This window comes from Coturnix japonica, chromosome 15 (genome assembly GCF_001577835.2).
Source record: "Coturnix japonica isolate 7356 chromosome 15, Coturnix japonica 2.1, whole genome shotgun sequence".
Lineage (NCBI taxonomy): Eukaryota > Metazoa > Chordata > Aves > Galliformes > Phasianidae > Coturnix > Coturnix japonica.
In genome coordinates, this window is record NC_029530.1 from 4,137,338 (window position 1) to 4,160,138 (window position 22,801).

Here is a 22,801-nt window from a genome sequence, read left to right on the forward strand (position 1 = left end):
TGACAGAAAACGCCAGTGGTGACATGCCTCCTATAGAGTTCTATGGCACAGTGCATCGTACTTGAACATTTAATACCAGAAGAAAAACAAGGATTGCAGAAAAGCACGTACATTTTTCCACACATCTGGATTTTGTTCCACATCATCTGGAAGAGATTCAAATTGCTCAGGAAATTGTTCAGACAAACGAATCAGGTCTTCCCAGCCTTGATCTGGAAGCCAAGCGTACGGTTTCTTTCGTTCGCTCTTCTCCAGGGAAGTATTGCCTGGTCACATTCAGAAACCAACGTGAATGTCAGGATCATCAGTTCAGGTACCTGACCACACAGAGCCCCACCACACAGAGAAACCATTTGGAAATTAGTTTCTGGAAGCACTGTGAGATTAAACTGCTCTGCTGAAGTAAAAATAGCATTTAAAAGTGCCTGCAGAAGCCAAAGTTGTATCTTTGCACACATTTCTATTTCTAAGTAGTTAGGAAGAAACTGGAGATTATTTCCTCGGGTAACATTCTCATTATCTGTAACTAACACAAGATTTGTCAGCATCTCTGGTGAGAAGAGATTCACCTCTTTGCTGCTTAACGAAGTAAAAAAATACCAATAGCAAAATCCCCAGTTGACATAAACCAACATATTCCAGCTGACTTCACAACTCAGTCAATGTTTATCTCTGAAAGATCCTCTAGCTATCACCACACGTATATTTCCATACAAATATATTCACATTACCTTTTAAAAAGAAGTCAAGTTCATCACGGGGCACTCTGCCATCAGATTGTTCTATCTTCACAGTCATGTTAAAGGAGAACAATAACTTGTGCCTCTCAAACAAGCCTATGTTAAAAGGACAACATTTTCAACCATCTGCTCCAGTCCCAAATGTTTTAGCATCAGCCTTTACATCTACATCCTGCACCTGGTCACCCCATGAAGTTCAAGGTGACTGAAGACAGGGCTCTGGATCAGGCTCGCACAAGTTCAGACTGAGTACAAGTCTGTCAAAATGGCACCTGTGAGAAACACCCAGGAATGTAAGACCCATATCTGCAATGTGCCATTTGTAGTTGGATTAAGAAAGGATTCAATTAATTAAGTTGTAATACGTGTACTTCACGTAGAAGGGAGTGACTGTAAACCAGGAACAATGCTGAAAACTAGACCTCTGTGGGTTTGTTATTGTTTGATAATCTGCCCCTCTAATGTAAACCAGCTGAAAGCTGGCGAACAACAGAGTAACATTAAACTGCACTAACCTGTGCAGCCATAGTTATAGGTGTTGAAAGTCACTGTATCCATGATGGTTTTTAACCTCTTTGGAAGAATAGGACTGGGCATGGATTTCCGAAGAGAGAGTCCAAAAACCTCTAAGAAGGAGACCAGAGAGTACTGGTACATCTTGTTGACAACCGCCATTTCAGACAGAACGGAGAACAAAATGGCCCCCCTCCTGGCAGCTGTTCTGTAGCCATCTCGAAGCTGGTCAATATCCGCCGCTGTTTTCACAGCCAGTTTAAGTTTTTCGATCACCTAGCCAGACATTGATTTTATACACATATAATTAATGCACTGACGTATTAATATACACATATAATTAGTGTATTAAGCCATGTTGAAACAATTATTAATATATAGGATGTAAAATTACATAACAGCATGCATTAAAAGCACGCGAATACCAGGAGGCAAGATACTGAAGAGCAGTAATGTTCACATATTAGCTTACTTTCAAGAAAACCCTAACTATGTGAAAATGCAAATCATTCATTTTTAAATACTTTCATACTTTAAATAAGCAAAATTTCTCTTAATACTCTGTAGGGAGATAGGGGCTTTATAGTCTGAGGAGAGAACGAGACATTGCTGAGGCAGGGTCCTCATTCAATTGGAGACACCTGAACTAAGTCAAAAGATTTACGTAGGATCATACAAATAGCATTGGAAAGACCCTCTGTAGACATTTACTTCAACTTTTAGTCCAGAACAGGATTACTGCTACCACTAGGTCAGGCCATCCTTGGCTTTGCCCAGCTAAGGCTTGTAAGCCTCCAAGGACAGATATCCTACATCTTCCCTAAGTAACAAAAATCTTTAATTTCCATTTCAGATCTGATATGATACAAGACAAAGATTGTTTCAGAGCTGGCACATATACATCCCTTACTCTTCATTTTAAAACTGTGAACAACTATCTCTTTGGTCCTAATAATGACTGTCCTGAAAATAGGACAATGTTCTCTGATGCAAAAAAATTACTGCTCAGTGCTGAAAGATACAACATGTTCATTCTCAAAGCTAAGAACTAGGTTGAAAGGTATGAAGGGTTCTCATGAAAGAAAATGAAACACAATGAGAAAGAAAGAAGAGATTCAATAAGTTTCAATAAGATTCAATCCTATTAAAAACGAAATCCTGACAACCAGCTGGTACCTCAGTAGCTTTGGTTTTTGTGTCCTCCATGGTTTGCACCAAGTCTATGTTGTCCAACATGTTTCCTGTGGACGATGTCAGTTCCCGAAGGAGAGAGTCTTCCAGATCTTTCAGCAAGTTTTTATTGTAGCTTGTCTCCTGGATGAGGTTTTCTCTCTGTTCTTCCAATTCTTTTTTTTCAAAACCCGTAATAACACTGAGCAATTGATCCTCCAAGCCCTTCAGCGTAACTACAGATACAACACAAAACAGCCTTTTGTAAAAGAACAAGGACTGCTTTTAGACAAACCATTTCACCTTCGTCATCTCATAAAACTACAGCAATGCAACAGAGTGGCTTGGATGATAACTGTAATTAATCGTATCAATGCATCCTAACCTGACAGGTATAAGATCTTCATTTGTGTTTCAGATTAAGAGAGAGAAGTGAGAAGTTTATATTAAATCAGACAATAAGTATTAGTGAGACTATTAAATGTTAAAGTTTTCTTGTTTCAAATAACCACCCAGGCCCTAAACAGCATCATGACTATTTTGTTAATAAACACACACTGCTTACCTGTATAATTGATAACCATGGCTTTCCCAAATACAGCGGGAGAATATTTTGGGTTTCCTAACGTGGTGTTCAGGTACAATCTAAAATTACTGTCATAGTCAACCTCCTTGTCACCCAGGACAATGAATTTTCGCCCCTGTGCAACTTTGATATTCTTCTCTAAGACATTGTCTATCACAGGATCAATGTATTCATCAACACCATGCAGCAGGAAAGGATTTCCATACTTTATGGCAAGTTCTAGCTGTTTAAGGAAATCTGGGTCATTGAAGGAAGACATCTGCAAGAGAATAACAGAAAGCTATGAAAACGGGACTTCCAACTATGCTTCTGATCATGACATTGTCCTGCATGAAATTCCATCCTGGAGCTGAGAAAAAACACAAGCAGCACAGCCTCTTGGTTACACTCACTTGTACTGAGGCTGGCAAATATCCCAAACAAACCATCAGACCCAACAAGATTAAACTATTGTTTATCTTTACCCTCAGGTTATTTTTTTCTTCTTTCTTCTTAATCCAATTTAAAGCCTGTTGTTGTGGGTCAATACAGAGTGGGAAGCGACTTGCATATGTTGTCAGAATGCCATTCTGGACAGAGAGCTCATCTGGAGGCAATCCTTGAGAAACCCACCTATGAAGCAAAGATCAAGCTGGAACACAAACTTGATGGGACAGCAGAGAATTTCAGTAGTCAGTAAAATTATGCAATCCTTCAAGTATACTATTAGAAACACAAGGCAAGCAGGCAGCATATGTGATTGCAAGAGCAGTGTCCAAACTAAGACTGACTCATTGACTACACCACTCACAACTCACACTGCTGCATCTGGGGAGCAATCACACAGCAGCTGAAATTTGGGTTACTTGGCTACAGGTTTAATTCCAAATGTACTGACGTAAATGAAAAGACTGCTGCTAAGCCTTGAGTGGAACACATATTATAGATAACTAATAAAAAGGTATGCATTCATGAAAAGGTAAGGTTCAGTGAATGTACTTGTATAGAGAACAATGGTTCATTATAACAAATAGCCTCTGCCAACCAGGAAAATAACTGTCTCCTTGCCACCCTTGTGGCATGAAGTAGAACAGTCTTTCCACCTACACTTCAGCGCACAGTGCCAGACTCACACTCCCACTGCATGATACAGCAGTCACTGATTTCTTAACGGGACATACCTGCTAACCTCCACCTCATCAGTCAGGAGGCTTTCTAACCTAAAAGGCTGACTGACAGGAATCTCTCGTGAAAGAACGTCTTCTTGCCACACTTGATAGATCATCTCGTTACGAAACTCCCAGACGAATGCTCCTTCATAGCTCAGAAAGGAAGCGCAGAGTAGACAATCTCCAAGCAACTTCACTTTTCTCACCTTGAGCTCCTCTAATTCCTTTGCCCACCTGACAGAAAAATGGGATCCTGCGTGAATCTGTACCAGGGGATGAGGATTCTTTTCCAACTGCTGCTACTTTATCTAATGATTGAGACAACCACAAAAGGTACAGTCTGTTGTTCTCTCATTTACTGTAATGACACTGAGTAGATTTGAATCAAAAATATCTCAGTTTCATAGATTTTATTCCTAGCATTTGATATTCTGAGGTCAAGAACAGTCCTCTTGGAATCTACACTTACCTCTCATTCTCAGAACTCAAGCCATTGATGAGCTTGTCAGCAGCTTCCAATCTTCTTTGCATAATCTCTGCTTCTTCTTGTAACTGTTGCTTTTCTCTTATTGCCTCTTGATACTTATCCCCCAAAGCTTTAAGCTCCTCCTGAATTCTTGTTAGCTCTGCGTTTATCTTATCCAGTTCCCTCTTACTTAGGAGATAGTTCCGTTCTAGCCTTGCCACCTATGTTATGAAGGAAAATATAGAGTATTATCAGAGAAAAGAGGGGGTTTGGAGAGAAATCAAGTTCTTCTTTCTGGCTATCTGGTGTATTTTAAAGCACCATAAATGGTGTCAGCCAAAACTTCCTCGTCTGCCTCTCCCCATCCTAAACATTTACCTTGTGGTCTGAAACTGCAGCTCCAAAGCAGACAAACTTCCTGAAGCAGAGTTCTCAACACATAAGCTGTATTAAGGATGTAAGCAGTCCTGCCAACATCAGAGGTCAGCAGGACTGTCATCCCAGACAAGAGATGAGGCTTGTCTGCTTAATAACAGTGATATTAAGACCTTAAAAATAGTCAGGCCCCCCATCTAGTAAATATACTTTATCAGTAGTCAGCTGTATACAAGCAGATTTTCTGTTAGGAATTTTCCCAGTGCCATAAGATTTTCTTTCATAACACAGCTAAGGTCCCAGTCTCTAAAAAATGTTGATTAGAAGGTCAGCATTCAAGGGGCACGGATGTGTGACAGAGCTCAAGTGTCACGTGTTTTCAAGCATGTTTTCAGTAGACAGCTAAAAATTGCTTTTCTGACCATGTAAGACTGTCAAATTCCACCCGACCTCATTTCTCTCATCTCTTTTCAGCGCTAGAGTGGATGGGAACCCATTCTGCAGCATGACAGCATAACAGACACGGCACATAATAACTGTACATTCCTCACCAGTGCTGCAGTATTTCCAAACACCTCTTCTGAAGCACATCAGAAACCCCTCACTATGAAATCTCCAAGCGTTATCAGGTTTCATCCTGCTCAGAGTCTGAATTCATGCACTGTACCTTCTCTCTCTTTGGCTTGACTTCTCTAACTACATCACAGTAGCCCATCACTGCTTCAACAAACTTCAGCATTCCCAGGCCAGCTCTGCTGACCTGTTCCATTTCAGCGAAGGTAGTATTAAGATTCCTTAGCACAGCTAAATGGACAAAGACATTGCAAGTGAGCCAAGTTATAGTGCAGAAATCTTCAGAGAAACAAGGTTTCCAAACAGCAATATTGAGCAATTTTGACAGATTATATGGATCACTTGTCAGAATATAAAAGATTCTGAACTCATGATGGAGGTAGTGGGCTGTAACTATACAGTAATACTGACAGTGATTTCCCGAGTTCCTTCTCAAACAAAAGGTAGAGCCTTCAGTTTTCTGAGGGCTGAGCACGGCGTTACTTTCATTCCAAGCCTGCGGCTCATAGAATCCTCACAGCTGAAGGGACAACCCGCAGCTCGGTGCCATGGCACATTTACACTGTCAGTGTCACTGACAAACATATTAAGGACTATCAGCTCCAAAAGTGGAGATGCCGGGGATTGAACCCGGGGCCTCATACATGCAAAGCATGCGCTCTACCACTGAGCTACATCCCCATTAATGATTTACCTTGGTCAGTAATTTACCTCGAACATGTTTCACTTGGCCGTACGTAATCCCATCAAAATCCAGCTCCATTAGAGAGCGCAGGAAATTGGCCTCTGACATCATCCCTTTGGCTGTCTTCCAGCTTAATTCTTTGTACCCCCTCATGATAAGAACACATTCCAAAACACACTGCACCTGTTTAGGGGGTTTTGCAAAGGATCTAGAAAACAAGCAAAAACGACGATGGAGGAAAAAAACCACAATGCTAGACTTGTGCTTCCCAATGACACTGCTAATGAAATATAACAACAGCTATTAAATAAGGCATTTTAAACAAAGGGAAAAATAGAATCCAGCCAAAACAAGAACTAGTTAGCTAGATGAGGGCGCAGAACTGGTTGTTGCATTCAAACAATGTGATCAATAAAACCATGACCTATATTTTTCCCTCGTGCAATCAGGCAGCTGTTCAGTGGGGGGTGCAGTACTGAAGGAATCCAGAGGTCTAACACAGAAAAGAAACTAGACAAGTGTGGCAGGGAATGAAAAGCTCCTGCTGTTCTGGGGGGAGCTAAGGACTGTGTGCAATTTCATACCTGTCCCCAAATACAAAATGTATTATAAGAACACTAGAAGTAAGTCAGCACAAAAGTACATTTTCATGCTACCAAGACATCGCTGCAAATAGAAAGAACAGGCTTGAGGAGAAGTCCTGGGCTTCTGTTGTGACATCTGCACCTGGGAAACTTACGGCCTGATAACCCACGCACTATGCCTGCAACGAAAGTGAGGCTGACTCTAAAATGACCTCCCTATGAGTTTCCAAGCATTTATGCTATTGTACATCTAAAATGAACTACCTGATCTCAGTAACATCAGACTTGTCAAGTTTCTGCAGCTCCAGTTTGGCAGCTTCTAAAACAGGCATAACTTCATCCAGAGCTGACTCAGCTTCCGCCTTCTCCTTAGCAATAACCTTATTCTGTTCCTGTATCTCCTTAGCTTTTTCTTCAGCCAGTTTTTTCTTTGTTTCAGCTAAAAATTATAAAAGCAGGACCATAAATGGATTAATCGAATTTGTTTGCAGAGCAGTACTAATGTACTAATATATGTGTTAATATGTACTAATATACATGTGCTTTTGGCTCAAAATCCGAAATCACCACCAAAGCAGTGCCCTTCTATTTCTAGCTTGCCAGTGTTTACAGGGCTCCATCCATCACCAGGATGGCAATACCATCAGAGTTCCACACAAAGCACAGATAATCACTTCTAGTGTGCTTCCCTCTGACTTTCCTCCAAAAGCATTTCTGAAACACAAGATCCCTTTCTTGCTGTTGCCTCTTTCCCACATTACTCCTTATAACTTAGGAAGGGAAGACAAGGGCCGGAGCACATAGTATTCACATGCACTAAGTAGACCAAATATATATAGGAAAAATGTGCATCTGGTTAGAATGCAGGACCTGCTCTTCTAGAAAGATCCTGCATCAGCACAGGCAGAACAAGCGGGTCATCTCTAAAAGCATCTGGAGCTCTTAAAGTGGCTTCCAACCCAACACAGGCTATGCAAGCCTTGCTTAGCCTGAGGGACACTTCAGCAGTTATAAACTACCTACCTATTTCAGTGTTTTCTGCAATCTCTTTTAACAAAATCTCGCAAGCAGCTGATTTTTCTGCTAGCACAATCTTTTGCTCTGCAAGTTTCTCGTTCAGCTCAACCAACTGCACACTAGCTTCCTTCAGTTTATCTAGGCCGCTCTCCAGCCGTTTGCATTGTGCTAGAAAGGAGAGAAATATTAGTGATTCCTTGGTATTATTGCACAGCAGTAGACAACGTCATAGAAGGTAGACGTGCTTATAAGTGCACTTTGCAACACACCTCAGTTATGACAGGAAAATCACTGTGAAAGATTTTTTATTTCATAAGCTTTGCACACAAGACATCATTAAAGTTACCTGTGCTGCCAATAAGTGGCCCTGCACCTTTACTTGCTTTCACTACTGCACTGCTGATATGTGACCCTCTTTGCATGCTTCAGTACTCACCGAAGCATGAATAAGAATTGCTGTTTGAGGAAGAATGTCAAACCTTGAGTTAGGCTGAGCTACCATTAGATCTAATCACCCTTCCTCAAGCAAAGGAGTATCTGCTTTAGAAATCCTGGCTCGGGTTCATTCACAGAAGAATCCGGGGTAAACACAACACTGGACAGAATCCGAACAGTCATATGTGGTCAGGACATTAGTCTACGCAGTCTTACCTAAATTGAACTCATTTTTCTCCTCAAGCAATTTTGAAAATGTATGGATAAAATCAAGGTAATTCTTTGGTGTGACATGGTTGATACGTCTTAATTTCTGCAGAAACATCTTGCTGAAATTGTCTACAGATTCATGCACCATGACCATGTGCTCAACCACCATCTCGCAGTTCTCTTCTGGAACGCGTTTGTTACTTCCTAAAATCAGTCAGAATAGATTAAAAAAAAATAAATATGTATAGATAGATAGATAAGTAGACGTCAATTACCATCTTCTTTCTTTTATGTACATTACATTTAAGCCAGGCATAGAAAAAATCTGCTTCCTAGGAACAAAAAGCAAGGCCAAAATAGAGCTCAGAAGAGAACAAAGGCATCCTGATAGCCAGGTCACATCATCTCCAGAGCTACGGGCTTGAATCTTAGCCATGTCTTTTAAACCTATTTGAGTAAGAAACTGGCAAATAAAAACATTTTTTTTACTGGGATATTGCATCATCTTTGTAGATCTATGGTGGCATCCACAGCAGGAAAGCAAGATGAAATCCACAATAAAGTCAAAGTAAAGAATGTATTTCTTAGGCTAATCCAAGGACTAATGAGTTAAAATACTGACATCTTACTTACCAACAAAGGATTTTGCAACTGCATACAAAGCTTGGGAGGGCCAGGGCAAGAACCAATCAATACCAGTATTGTTTACAAGACCTTAAAATAAAAACATAGTGTTGCCTGAAAAGTTTCTTTGTAAAACTACATCTTAATCTCTCAGACAGACCTAAGCTTAACTTTGTTCGCATCAAGAATTTTCAGGTTTAGTCTTATTAGGCTCCTACTTAGGAACAATAATTGCCATCAAGCCAGTACCTCCATCTTGATAGTAAATAATCAGCATTGCATCTACGTCCTCCTAAACCTATTGTACAATTCTTTAGGCTACACCATTCCACAGGATGCAGTCAAGAGCAACAACCAGATATTTTAAAGCCTGCACTGGGATTCCCACCAGTACACCTCAATTTGTGAGTCTCCTTGGTCCTCTTAGGACACCCTTCAGCCACCTGTTCTGCAGTAGCATCCACCAGGCCCAGGTGGTTTTTCTCTTAGCTGTGTCCTTCTTAACCCACTCTTCTTTTAGCTTTGGATATAAAAACATTTCTCTTACCACCATATCCTAGTTTCATAATGATTTAATATGACACATTCTTCTGTAAACTATAGAAGAGAGGCTGTAGACATAGGCAGTCTGTATACTTCCAGTTCAGTGAGGATGACTAATTGATTTCTAGTAGTTCAACTGGAAAACAAACTGATCTGCTAAATGTTAGTCAATAATCCCCACTGATACATGGCAGTCAACTGGAAAAAATCATGCAAATGTGCAATCATTAAACCTGCTCTGCTCAGCTTTAGCTGTGAGAGTCTGCTGGAGATTCTGTCTTGCCTAGAAACCTGTGTTTGACAGGGAAGGGACGAAGCAGTGTATATCAATGATACCTGGGAAATTTCTGCACCACGTTCTCAGACTGTCCCCAACTGGGGACATCCCCAGGACAATATGGAGGTTGCTTGAACATTTGTTTACAAAATATTGCCAGACGCTCTGTTTAGCTGGGTTCGCACCAGCTTTAATAGCTTCGTCTCCAATCTGATTTAGTATGCTGTCTTTTTCATCATCTGCAAAAAGGGCTGGCACCATTCCTGTAACATATGGACAGAAAAATGCTAGTGAGAATAACTTGTAACCATATGGCTGGGGACAGAGCAAATGGGAAGCCAGAGTAACAAGTATCAAACCTAGTTCAGCAAAAATGATTCCGGGCACTTCTAAATGAACCTATTAATCTCTCTGTGCTTCTCCTCCTCACCCATAGTGGACAATGTAGAGGAAGTACTTCAGATGACGCATGGGGATTTATAGGAATAACTGCTTTGGTTTTGCTTGGGCTTCAGCAATGTATACAAAATGTCACAAGAACACAAAATGCTTTTACTCATGCAAGGAAAATATTCACTAGTGCCTAGAAACCACCAAATCACACCTCCAGTCTCTCAATCAAATATTTCATGAGTTACCTAATGACCGACCCAAGCAGAACAGAACAGAGAGAACCATAACATGCAAAGGGATAAAATATTCAAATCAGATGCTGTATGAACTTCTATAGAGAGGGTGGTCACACAGTGCCAGCTGCTGCTAATCTCTGCCATTTGCATACAATAAAAAACACTAAACTGTAGCTTAAGATATACACACAAGCAACTGTTGTCACTCAGGTAAATGCTATTCAAAAACAAATGAGAGAAAAGAGGGCTTGTGATGAAATACAACTGGAGTTGTACTCTGGTCTTAGAAAAAGCTTGAGGCTCCTGCAAAACTATGATGGGTGTGGACTTTTAAGCTCTCCAGATGCATATAAATCACAATATGATGTCAAAAAGCCATCATTAAGGCCAAGGTAGTACTGAAAGGTATATCTAACTACAGCAGCAGAAAATACAGTGTGAGACAGCTGGACCAAAGGTGCACTTGAGTCACAAGCAGATACTAAACTGGCAGTAATTCAGGCTGTGTGCATCACCTGAAGTTAACATGTTATTGATGAGCTCCAAGAAACTCTCTTCTGCTACATGGCCATCTGTAAACAAGAAGACTATTGACTTGTTCTCAATACCAAGCTTCTGGTACAAGCCTTTCAGGTCTTCTCGGAAGTTATTTTCTTTATATCCCCGAGTCAAGGTGATCTCAAATATCTAAGGATGCAAACAAATATTAAGAACACACAGATATAATGGTAATAAGACATAATGGTAACTTTGAAACTCAATTTGAACTGGATTGGATGAAAGGTTTTGGTTTGGCCCCCATCCATCAGTAAATTTATGCACTACACTCTTTCCAAATAATTACATTTGTACGAACCTACAAGATTGCATTATTAAAATTTGATTGCCTCTTGTATTCACCCTCCTTTTCCATTCTTCCCCTCCAAGTCAACTATTTCCATAAGGAACTACTGAAGAAGGATCATTTCCTATCTAAAATATTACAGTATCAATCACAATAAGGTTCCTTGAGAAGCGCCAGAGTGCTGCTGTAGTACAGATAAGCAACGAAAGCAATAATTAGGTACTATTGGATTTGTCCCCAAAACCCATCCTTGTTTTCTGTCCCCAAGTGCCAAAATCTAGATTCAAGCAATGAGAACTTCCTGCCTAGATCACCCACAGCCCAGACCTCATATCAATCTGTTTTTCTCTTCACACAGAAGAGATGCCAGCCTGATCTTATCTTGACTGCCTTTCCCCTCCTCCTCTCATCCCCATCCAATTTAACCCTCATCCCACTATTGCTTCCCTTGTTTTCTTCCATTGCAAAGATGCACAGACACTAACCTCACATCCAGCTGTAAAGGCAGCCAATCTCGTAAGAGACTGCTTTCCTGAGCCTCCCACTCCTATGAGTAAGGCATGGCCACGATCCATCCGTATGATACGATATACATGGACTAAATGTTCCAAAGCATCATCAAAAAGAACCAGATGCATTTTAATATTAGCCTCATTATATTCCTCCAAAATCTCCTGCAGAGAAAGGTGGTCAGAATGCTACTAGGAGACCAAGTAAAAAATAACATTAATAAAATAACAACAAATTTAGCCACATTATTGCTTGATAAGATCATCAAGGAAAATAAATAATTGGAAAGCACTGCCAACTCCAGAGCTGACCCTCAATTTTCATTACTCCAGACTCCAAATGAGAGTCTTCTGTGCACAACTGTTGTATGGGCATCGAAGAACCACTTTCACCTTGTTTGATGCAATTTCCTGCCCGTTCCTCATGCAAAGACACAACAATCGCACACAGTTCCAAGTTGAAGCACAGTACCTGAAAGAGATGTTTTGCCACCTCATAGTCTTGTATATCTTCATAAACACGAGGCTCTCCTTCATTCAGTGCCATCCTGAAATCTCCAAAAAGAATAGGATCCCTCATAGCATCTTCCAATTCATCACTGAAATTCTCTTCAATCAGGTTTTTGATATGTTCTTGTACCTTTGAGTATAAGAAATAAAGTTAGGCAACACAACAAAGCAGGTATTTCTGAGTCCAGGAACACTCAGAAGAGTGATATTAATAATGCACGTTCTTAGTCAAATATTGACTGATTTCAAAGAGAAGAAGCCAGCGATGTTACCAGAAGAACCAGACCACAATGTCCTTCATGTTCTACGATACAAAATGGTCTAAGAGGAAGTTTGGGAACCATTCAAGTCAATGGATTGTAGAAATTAAAGACAGATATACCCAATTAAATTATATATATATATATATCCACATGTGTATATATATATATATATACATTTACTGTTCCTTCAGCTGATCTCATTTAGTCAGCCATGCACAGACTGCATTTTAAGGTTATGTAGTAGCAACACAGTGGTTAGAGATGTCTGCAGTATGACTGTAAGACCTGAACGTATGTTGGTAACATTGCTGTTGCAAATTGGTTGCCACAGCAATATTCAGCAACTACTAAAAACTGAAAGAAATTACTCACCAAAGCTTTATCTTCTTCATTAATCAACCTGTCGTGGAAAACCCTCAGGCACTCATTTCTCCAAACTCTCACCATCTGGGTGACTGTTTGAAACCTGCATTAATATCAGAATATCAGACTGACCCAAACAAATTGATCTTGATCAAAGTTTGGACTGATTTATTTTTTTTTTTAAACTGTTTTAGTGGTGGGTTTTCTTTTCTTTTTCCCCTCTTCATAAAGATGAAAAAGTTGCATCACTACCTTCAGGTATCTTATTTAAGAAGGACTAACGCAATAGCATCCGTCATCAAAAGTAGTATCATAACTCAGGATGTTCCTGAACATCTTCTCATTCTGGTGAAGGTTTAATGAAAAGCAATGATATCTGATTTATTTCATATACCAAGCTACCTCATCTTCCCCCAGCTTCATATAAACCAATGGGTAAAGAACTACTGAAGACAATTTTTATATTCTTACCTCTCTGGGGTTGTAAGAACAAGTCCATTATAGACTCTAGAAAGGTCCCGCAGGTTGAAAATGTAATGGAATTTGGAAGGAGTAGGGGGTAGGTCACAGATAATCCTTTTATAAAGCTCCAAGGTGCATTTTGTTATGGTATCAGAGATGGCTGATATAGACTCATCAAACACCTGCAAACACGAGAAAAAAAGAAATGTTTTCATGCAGCTGCCCACAGAATACTGATCACTATCAAACACACGCTGCTTTCCAGCTGCTCAAATAACTTAGAGCAGACATTTTTAGAAGTTTGTATTCCCGAGCAGCATTCCTGTGACCATACAGAAGTGAAATGGTTTGAGTACAGTCCATATTCATTGAAAATAACGTCACATTCAATGACTGGAATTTCTACAGTGTTTCCACATGAGAAAAAATAAACTACTCTTCTGTTACTTGATTTTTCAGTTTAACTGTATAACAACACAGCCTACTGCATTGTACTGAATTTTTCACTGTCATTTGGGGGTTTTCTGACCTTTGTGCATTTGGTTATAGGAACAAGACCTAAACGATTCAACTCACAGCAGTCAGTTAAAAGCATCAGTTTTATAAACTACCTCCTGATTTGAAAGTTTGAATGTTATTCAAGAATTTATCAACACAGCCTGAGAAATACAAGAAATACAAGAAGGAAAAAGTTTGCATGAGACCCTAAATGAGAAGGAAACATGATGACAAATGTTTTTAGATCCTGTGACAACAAAGAAATATATGTAGATTTCAAATTAAACCCGCTAAGCGATCCTTTAACAACAGTGAAATTACCGCAGTGTGGCCTTTCAGGATGGAGGCATAGATCAAATCCAGTGATTGCTCAGAAGGAAAAGGTACGTTAAAAACACTGAAGAGTGAGATGAATCGAGGGTCAACTACATTCCGACCTCCTCCAGCTTTCCCCATGGCAGCAACAAAACCCAGATCTCGGAGCATTTTACAGTTCATCTCCTTACTGCGGTCATATAAGTAACCTTTTTCTAGTAGCAACTTCAACAAGGCAATGGGTTGCTGCGTGCCATATTCATCAACCTTTGCAACACAAAAGAAGCAATATTTTTAGAGCACGGGATATCAACAAGCCAAATACTGCTATAAACATGAAAATATTTTGCTCCCTACTCAGGACAGCATTACACAGACTTCATAGCACTTGGTAGATCTCTGGCACTGACTGTGAACATTCATTTCAATGTCCCATACAATAAAACTGCTTCTTCTCTAAGATAAACTAAAAATACACATCCTTTCCTGCTCCAGTTCCAGGGAGGAAGGGATGGTTTCTACAAGAAACATCCTGTAACCAATACTAGGCCAAAGACAAATGATTTTAACACCATTTAGAGTTAGACTTGATGATCGAGAACGTCTCTTCCAACCAGAGCGATTCTATGATTCTCTAAGAAGTGATTCAAAAGGAAATATTTCTTATCTAGAGGACAAATACTGCAATAGAAAAAAATACCCCATATTGCATGCAAATACAGCTGTTCTGAAGTTCCCAAACTAAAAAACAGTTATGTACTTCTGTGAATCTCCTTGACTTGTGATATTAGATCTAGTCCTTTCATGCAGTTGGATCTGTATATGAAAGGATGACATCAGTGCCACCCCAAATGCTCCTAAAATATCTTCCTAACCAGTGGCAGCTTACCCTTGGCATATTCATATCATCCATGAAAATAATGAGACGTTTTCCCATAGGAGGGCCATAAGTGTCTTTAGAACGTTTCTCTACATTTGTCTCTAGATTTCTCTGAATGTCCATTGATGTTGTACGGGAAGAGAAGTTAATCACTAGGAGAAGCTGCAAAGGGGAGGAAATTGATAAGAATGGATTTTTATCTTTTTTTTCCCTCCTCCAAACTACAGCATTCTAAAAAATATTCTTTATGTTAAATTGTCAGACGTATCAGAAACAATCCTCTGGTTCAGTTACTCATTTGAATTACAGACACCAAAAAAGTGAAATTCTTCTTAAATCTTTGATAAAGTAAAAGAACAAAATATTTCTGTTAAGAATTTTCAAATCATCCATACAATTTAGGCCTGAGCTTGCAATTAGATCTCTGAACCCACGTGAGGCATCAAAGTCAATGCTGCTACCCACAGACTCAGGCTTCTGAAATTTAATACAGGGTCACAAAACAAAAATGCAGCTTCATAAGCAAGGCAAAATGCCTCATACGTACATTAAGGTCTTCGTTCAGACTGTTTAAGAAGTTTTGTGTTGTTGCTGTTTTAGAAGTTCCTGATTCGCCTACAAGAACAACTGGGCGTTTTATTTTTACCATCTGTTCTAGCAACCAAGTAGTGCGTGTTGTATCCACTGTAGGCACTGAAAAAGATCATGAATAGAACTGCAGGTTAAAAGAAGGCAGTGCAGCCAGGGGGATTTACATTTATAGAACACAGCTGGATCAGTTTCACAACAGATTAACATACATTTACACAAAGACATAACCTGAAATATCAACTTACTAACAATGCTAAAGAAAAACTTTAACTGCTTAACCACCACTGTTCAATTTTTATCACTGGGCTCTTTTTCTGCTATTGACATGTAAGAAAATTAATTCTACACATAGGAGGGCCACAGACTGGTTAAATCCCATGTAATCCCAATTCCAAGGACACAATCACGATATATTTGGATCAGGACTTATTTTTCCCTGAAGCACATAGTGATGAATTTTGTTCTATGCGAACAGCCTGCCATCAGGAACAATTTTATAGACCACACCATTACCTATTGTGTCAGTGAAATTAATCTGTGCTTGCTGAATCTTACTGTAAAATAACCTGGACCAATTTATCCTTAAATATGAAAAGCACTTGTCATCATTATACAGTATTTCAAGTAACAGCTAATAATGGCCTTAAAAATGTACTTTTTATCTACAGAGCACTTGAACAAGTGATGTTCAATCTTCTGCTCTTCTGACCCTCTCAAAATGCCTTCAGCACTGAAAAAAAGAAGTTCTTCCTCATTTCATTATTACTCAGTGTTGCAAATATCAACTCTATTCCTGCTAATCTACTATGACAAGAGCATTAAATAAATTGGTTTCTGTCATCACAAGAAACTGAACACGAGTAGATGATCTTCAGCACACAGTGAGGATACCTCATGCTCAGTGCCACTCACTTATTATAAAGTAAAAGCAAACTGTCACTTTTTTTTTAATCTTACACTCACCGAGGATGTCAAGAAATTTCTTTTGAGGATCATGGATATATTCAGGAACAAGTTTCAGCCAAGGCACCCACTTCATTTCAACTCCATCAAAATGAAAGTCATACAAAGTTGGCAGCTGACCTGAAAACCATTAAGCAGCTACAAGGTTCCTAGGACACTTTAATGTTTCATAAGACTGAAATGAAAGTAAAGGATGTGATTCTCGACCAAGTAGAGCAACACTGTTCCACTTGTCATTTAACCAGAGAGGCATCCAACAAAATTCTCCTAGTCCAGTACTTGGGTCATATTTTTAATTAATAAACACTTTTCTATTAGTTTTCATTTCCCTTTTTGTTTTTCCTTCCACTGTTTACATTTTCCGGCTGACACAGAAAAGTACTGTTTTGTGAATGTAAGACAGTAGCTAAGAGGCAGCTAGCAACACTACCCCTACATGTTTTTTAGTGACAGTTCTTCAGGGAACATCAAACATTTTTTTGCAATCAGGACAGACAGCTGGAAGGAAGAACAATGTTCTCATTTCAATGAAACCAAGACTTTTCCAACATAATCAATGGGATTTGTAGTATATTATGATAAAACCCTACCTGGCAGCTCCCCTGGCTTAGCCAGGACGTTCTCATCGTTAACAGTTGACATACAGGAAATACGTTTAATGTGTTTATCAAATTTCATTCTTCCAGCATCAAGAAGAGAAGCACCTAAAGAGAAATATAAAGCTTCCAAGAAAAAGCACTCTAGAACATCAGCATCCGCAGACTGCTCAAGTAGAGCTTCCAGCATCACAGTCAGCTGAACTATCTGTTGCAAAAAAAAAAAAAAAAAGAATTCAAAAATGTAAACAGAATCACTATTTAGATAGGTAAAAGCTCTTATGTTTTCTGCTGTTTTAGTATTTGCTTATCTTTTGTCTTTACAGATGTATCTACTGATACAAGTATTAGTGATAGCAGGACAGCACTGGTAAGGAACTGACTGTTCCTGTTGCTTCTTGATATCAAACTGACACTTCACTGTGAACTCTACTCTTGTGATTTCCTTTGTCTTCATTACTCAGCTCCACCTCTAAGATAAACTTTTTCAACCTTTATTTTCTATTCCTCACCATATTTAAATCTGTTTGAGGAACAATGGTCTTCAGTCTTTGTTCTTGTTTGCCATCCACAACTCCCTCTATAATCAAATCAATAAGGCTGGGCACATATTTTTCAAAGAGACGATTCAATTCAGTTCTCTCTTCCTGAGGGAAGAAAGGGACAATAATTAAACACACAGCAAAGTGGAAGGATGATTGTGAAAGCAGAGTTTCCTATCAACACCTGGACGACCAAGTATGATTGCTCTTACAGGAATCGCTTCTATCAATGACAGAGTACAGGCAAATTAAGAAATTGAACACTGTTATACAGACAGATTTTGCAACAGCTGAGGTTCTGCGTTCATCAGGTGAAAGTAACTAAGTTGTCTTACTTCAGAACTTAATGACAAATGAACTGTAAGCCAATTCAGAAGGTGAGACTGACATTACAAAGATGTTACGTGTTTCGGTTTTTTTCCACATCTTTCTACAGTTCAGTATTTAATAAAAACACTCTATGAACAAATGCAGAAATTCCCACCTCATTTTGTCTCCCATTTGTCCACTTCTCCCAGTAAGGCTTATATCTCAGATTTTTAGGATCCACAAAGACCATTCCACAGCGGGATACTGTGGCAGGAGATGCATACTGTAAGTCACCAACCTGCAAAACAAACACACCACATAATCATGCCTTTAAAGAATACACACAGTAACTACTTTTTCAGGCTGTATAGATCTAGCTTCATCTAACCCCTTTCATGTACAGCTACAACCTACCTCAAACAACAGTGCACAGTGTGACTGGAGTCTAATCCTCTCCCCATTTGCCAGGGTCAATAACTTATTGTCATCCATGACAGAATTCATGTTTTCAACCCAGAGAGCATCTACATCTCCATCAAACAGAATGTACCTGTGGACACAGGAGCCAAGCGATACGGTGACTAATCTCTGATTTCAGTCACACATTTCAGAACTCAGACATACCATCAAAGGCATCAATGTCAGTCCAGCTGTTCTGAAGCCTCCCCTGCATTTCTGATAGCTGTATAGTTTCTATTCATCTCATGAGACATAGAAATAGACAAGAAATAGAAAGACCCCCCTAGACTCTTTGTATTCACTTAGCATTTGTTTCTGAACTAGCACAGTATCAAATATTTATTATTATATTAAAAAAAATAAAAGTTGACATAAAATTCAGTACCTAAAAGTTATCACAATAATTTCTAGCTGTCTACCTTCGTTCTTTCTTGTCAGTAGGCTTGTTGATTTCCCGAAAAATGTTTGACAGGACTCCATCTGTCCAGTCTCTTGTGACAGGGTCAAGGATCCCATACAGTTCAATCACAGACATAGCTTTAGGGTTCAGTGTGTAAAGCTTTGTCAATAATCCCAGCCTAGAAATACAGCAAGAAAAGAAATATTATGATGACATAATACTATCTCGTGATAACCCAAGCATATATGTTATGGTTAGCTATTAATGATTCTGTCATGACTACACAAGTCTGAATGATGTCATTTTACAACCAAATTTCCATGTATCAAATCACATACTTACTTGTTCTGGGCTTGGCATAAAGAATTAATGACAACTGATTTGCCACCTCCAGTAGGTCCAACCACCATCGTAGTGTGTCTAGTTAACATTGTCTCATACATCTGAACAACTTTATCCACCTGAAAAAAATACATATTAATCCAACAGACTGACCATTGGAGTCATGTTCAAGTCTATGGACAAGATCAGCAGCTGGTCTACATCTACTAAGTCTTCCTGGAACCATTCTGGAGTGCAGCAATGCATACATAGCCTAACATTTACAACAAAAACTCAGGCAATTAACATTTTGTATACCTGAACTGGTAAAACAATATAACCAGCTTCTTCAAGCACTTGTTCTACAGCATCATTAAAGTCAGGGTAGCGGACTCGAGGGCAGTCCAGGCCAGGAAACAGGTCAGAGATTAGGCCAAGGAAGAGAGGTACATCTTCAAACACAAATTTAGGAAGATTCATATCTCGTAGAGCTCTCATCAGTACAATTTCCTAGACAAAATACAGCAGAATCAATCTCTACCAAACAGCAAACCAATTATCTAATATGTGGTAATTTCAAACATCTCTAAAAACCATTGCACAATTACTTTAGTACAGCTTTGAGAATGCTTTCTTGGCTTCAGTTACTAGTGGAAAAAAAAACCATTTTAAAAGGATTAAGTTGACCAATAGTTAAGAATAATACACTGCCTTTTCCAACTATATTAACACAATGCTATGTGGCTGGAGTGGTCATACTATAATTTCCTTGATTTGATGCTGAAATAACCAATTGTTTTATAAACATTCCCAAATTCTGCAGTCAATGCAGCATTGAATAGCTTTCGTTTGTAAGTATGACGTATTGCTTGAGCTACCAAATGAACAGTGGCACAAATGGAGCACCCACTTTGGGTATTATCTTCAGAAAGTAGTTTTCACTATTTATCCAGGATAAATGGTGCAACCTGGATCCAATATCAAGGCTGCACATGAAGTAAAACACCTCATGTTTTATAGGTTTCCCTCCCTCATTCTGATGCTATCTTGCTGGCAGAGGACATCATGAAGCTCAGAAGAAAAAAATAATATGACAAAGAACACCAGTGCTTCTATTTCAAATACAGACAAGCTACAGCAAATGTGTAAACATACACTATTCCCAATGAGAAGTATGAGCTGCAGAGGGTAACTAAGTGGCAAGACTACCTCACTGAGGTCTGGCGATCCTCTTTTCAGTTCCCCAGCCATCACCAACACTGATTTAAGGGCCCGAAGCCCAAAATCATAATGATGTTGTTTAGAAAGTTGTTCTCTTGACAGCTTGTAAAGCACTGTCATCTTTTTGGCAAGGATCTGTTTGAGAGTTAAATAATCACAAACGTGAAGTCACAAAAAAGCACTGAACATGCATACAAGGGTATGGAGAGCAATACAATTTTCTTACCTTTGCTGTGAGGAATCCTTCAGAAAAGAGCATGATTTCACAGATTTGCTGAAGATCTGGTACAATACAAACCACAGGCCTGAACAAAGCTTTTACAGACTCTGGGAGCTCAGTCCGACCAGCATAACCAGGATTCATTGTAATAAAAATGCCCATTCGGCTATCAAGGCTGATTTCTTGTCCTTCAAACTAAAAGCACATGAAAACTTTAGAACCATGTATGTTTGGAACTGAAATATTACCATTTGCTGAAAGAGAAAACCATCAACACTAGGACACATGCTAAGGACAATGTGTTCAAAATTCAGCTTTAGATATAAATGTTTTTTTAATTTAATTACTATTTTCTATTTGGCCTACCTTTCTCCTACTTCACAAAGGAAGAATCTAGCAAAGGTTTAGGAAATAAGCAAAGATTTAGTATCTCTGAATCTCAGAGAACATATTCTGGAGTCCAAAATACTCAGCACAAAGTAATTACCACAGAAATAGCCCTTTGATCTGGTTGGGTCAGGTCCCGGATCTTGGTCTCTAGCACAAGATCAGCCTTCACAATTACTCTTCTTTTTCAGTCTTTACCTGAAACATTTTCAGATGATTCATTAAAGCATTTCGAATAACTTGAATCTGAGAAGAAATGACTGAAAGCACAGAAGCATCGATACGATTGAATTCATCAAAGCATCCCCATGCTCCACACTGGGCAAGACCAGAGAAGATTTTACCAACTGCCTGACAAGAAGAAGAAAAACATCTTAGCAGTAAGTCCATTAAAAAATCCACCATCAGCAAACTGGAACATGCTAAAACCCTTAATGACTGGGTAAAAATCTCTGGATACATGCAGGAGCTAGCAATCCATGCTAAGATCTTTCAATAACTATTTGCCAAGCACAGATAGCCCATAATGAGCCTTGACACACTTAGCCATTGTTACTCTGTTTGAAAGCACAAACAGAATCTTCTAATTCCCTCCAGCATGTATTCAAAATAGTTATTTTTTACTCTGTTTCATTACCAATTGGCACAGAAACTCTAAAGGAGGCACATGTTCAGAAGTTCTAAATATGTGCTTCCTCTGTGAGCTGAAATAGAACAGTAAATGGTTCTTTCCCAGAGAATACAGATCTTAAAAACTTACTTTGAAATCCATGCCTTCTCCACAGTTTGTCACCACACACAGCAAGCCCAGTGCTTTGGCCAGATCCTTGGTTGTTTCTGTTTTCCCTGTACCTGCTGGCCCTGCTGGTGCTCCTCCCAAAAACATTGATAAAGCCTTTGAAGACAGACCAAAAAGCAAAGTGCAACACAATGGAAAACGCAGCAACAGAAGCTGCTTACCTTCATAAGGCTTCAGTTATACAGGAATCTCCAGCAAGATAACCTTGCCACCACTGTCAACCTTTAAATGAGGTGTGCACCTGAGCTCCCCTAGCTTGGCCCTGACTTCCTACCAGATGATCAGTCGCTGGCTCAAGCCATGGCTCAGCATTTCCACTACACAAAGGATTTGTATTAAGCTGGTAGCAAATTCACAAACAAACCCATGGATACAACAAGCCTTAAATCTCATTTGTGCATGCATTCTATATTATCTTCAAAGCAATTAAGTTTAGAAGGCTATAGCAACCTACTTATTACATATTTGTGTTCACACTGTTGTATTTTTTTTTCTACTTTATGTCCTGGTTGCCAATGAAGTGATGGCATAGAAGCATATTTTAAAAGTGCAAGTTAGTTAAAAAAAAAACTCTTTTAACATATACCTGTGTGAATGTGAGATAGATACGATCTGTAAGTGGGGTTATCACAAGACGTCCATTCAAACCCATGTACTCATAACCATATGAGAACGCCCCTGTACACTGTCGCACATTCAGCTCATCTGGTTCTCGGTCCCAATAAAAGCGCAACTGGCTTTCCCATTCAAACTCCTGAGCCTGCAGAATGCTAC

General features: G+C 39.3%; 1 protein-coding gene and 1 non-coding gene across 2 annotated transcripts in view; both read right to left on the bottom strand.

Annotated features, from left to right (window-relative positions):
* The window catches only part of DNAH10 (dynein axonemal heavy chain 10), a 49,714-nt gene that overhangs the window by 7,119 nt on the left and 19,794 nt on the right, over window positions 1–22,801 (bottom strand). The window contains exons 32-67 of the mRNA XM_015877792.2: window positions 22,614–22,797; window positions 21,989–22,123; window positions 21,427–21,579; window positions 20,848–21,036; window positions 20,610–20,756; window positions 19,719–19,910; window positions 19,422–19,540; window positions 19,099–19,257; window positions 18,635–18,770; window positions 18,396–18,518; window positions 17,882–18,016; window positions 17,364–17,577; window positions 16,774–16,893; window positions 15,767–15,912; window positions 15,229–15,381; window positions 14,346–14,606; window positions 13,536–13,708; window positions 13,074–13,167; window positions 12,401–12,568; window positions 11,905–12,093; window positions 11,091–11,262; window positions 10,006–10,209; window positions 9,136–9,216; window positions 8,509–8,706; window positions 7,864–8,025; window positions 7,105–7,279; window positions 6,283–6,464; window positions 5,666–5,802; window positions 4,627–4,844; window positions 4,170–4,391; window positions 3,474–3,621; window positions 2,989–3,268; window positions 2,430–2,659; window positions 1,256–1,529; window positions 732–836; window positions 112–266 (exon numbers count right to left, since the gene is read on the bottom strand). Of these exons, the coding sequence (XP_015733278.1) occupies window positions 112–266; window positions 732–836; window positions 1,256–1,529; window positions 2,430–2,659; window positions 2,989–3,268; window positions 3,474–3,621; window positions 4,170–4,391; window positions 4,627–4,844; window positions 5,666–5,802; window positions 6,283–6,464; window positions 7,105–7,279; window positions 7,864–8,025; window positions 8,509–8,706; window positions 9,136–9,216; window positions 10,006–10,209; window positions 11,091–11,262; window positions 11,905–12,093; window positions 12,401–12,568; window positions 13,074–13,167; window positions 13,536–13,708; window positions 14,346–14,606; window positions 15,229–15,381; window positions 15,767–15,912; window positions 16,774–16,893; window positions 17,364–17,577; window positions 17,882–18,016; window positions 18,396–18,518; window positions 18,635–18,770; window positions 19,099–19,257; window positions 19,422–19,540; window positions 19,719–19,910; window positions 20,610–20,756; window positions 20,848–21,036; window positions 21,427–21,579; window positions 21,989–22,123; window positions 22,614–22,797 (6,133 nt within the window). The remainder of the gene's footprint in view (window positions 1–111; window positions 267–731; window positions 837–1,255; window positions 1,530–2,429; window positions 2,660–2,988; window positions 3,269–3,473; window positions 3,622–4,169; window positions 4,392–4,626; window positions 4,845–5,665; window positions 5,803–6,282; window positions 6,465–7,104; window positions 7,280–7,863; window positions 8,026–8,508; window positions 8,707–9,135; window positions 9,217–10,005; window positions 10,210–11,090; window positions 11,263–11,904; window positions 12,094–12,400; window positions 12,569–13,073; window positions 13,168–13,535; window positions 13,709–14,345; window positions 14,607–15,228; window positions 15,382–15,766; window positions 15,913–16,773; window positions 16,894–17,363; window positions 17,578–17,881; window positions 18,017–18,395; window positions 18,519–18,634; window positions 18,771–19,098; window positions 19,258–19,421; window positions 19,541–19,718; window positions 19,911–20,609; window positions 20,757–20,847; window positions 21,037–21,426; window positions 21,580–21,988; window positions 22,124–22,613; window positions 22,798–22,801) is intronic.
* TRNAA-UGC lies at window positions 6,181–6,252 on the bottom strand. Its single transcript has one exon. It is a non-coding gene; the product is annotated as a tRNA-Ala (tRNA).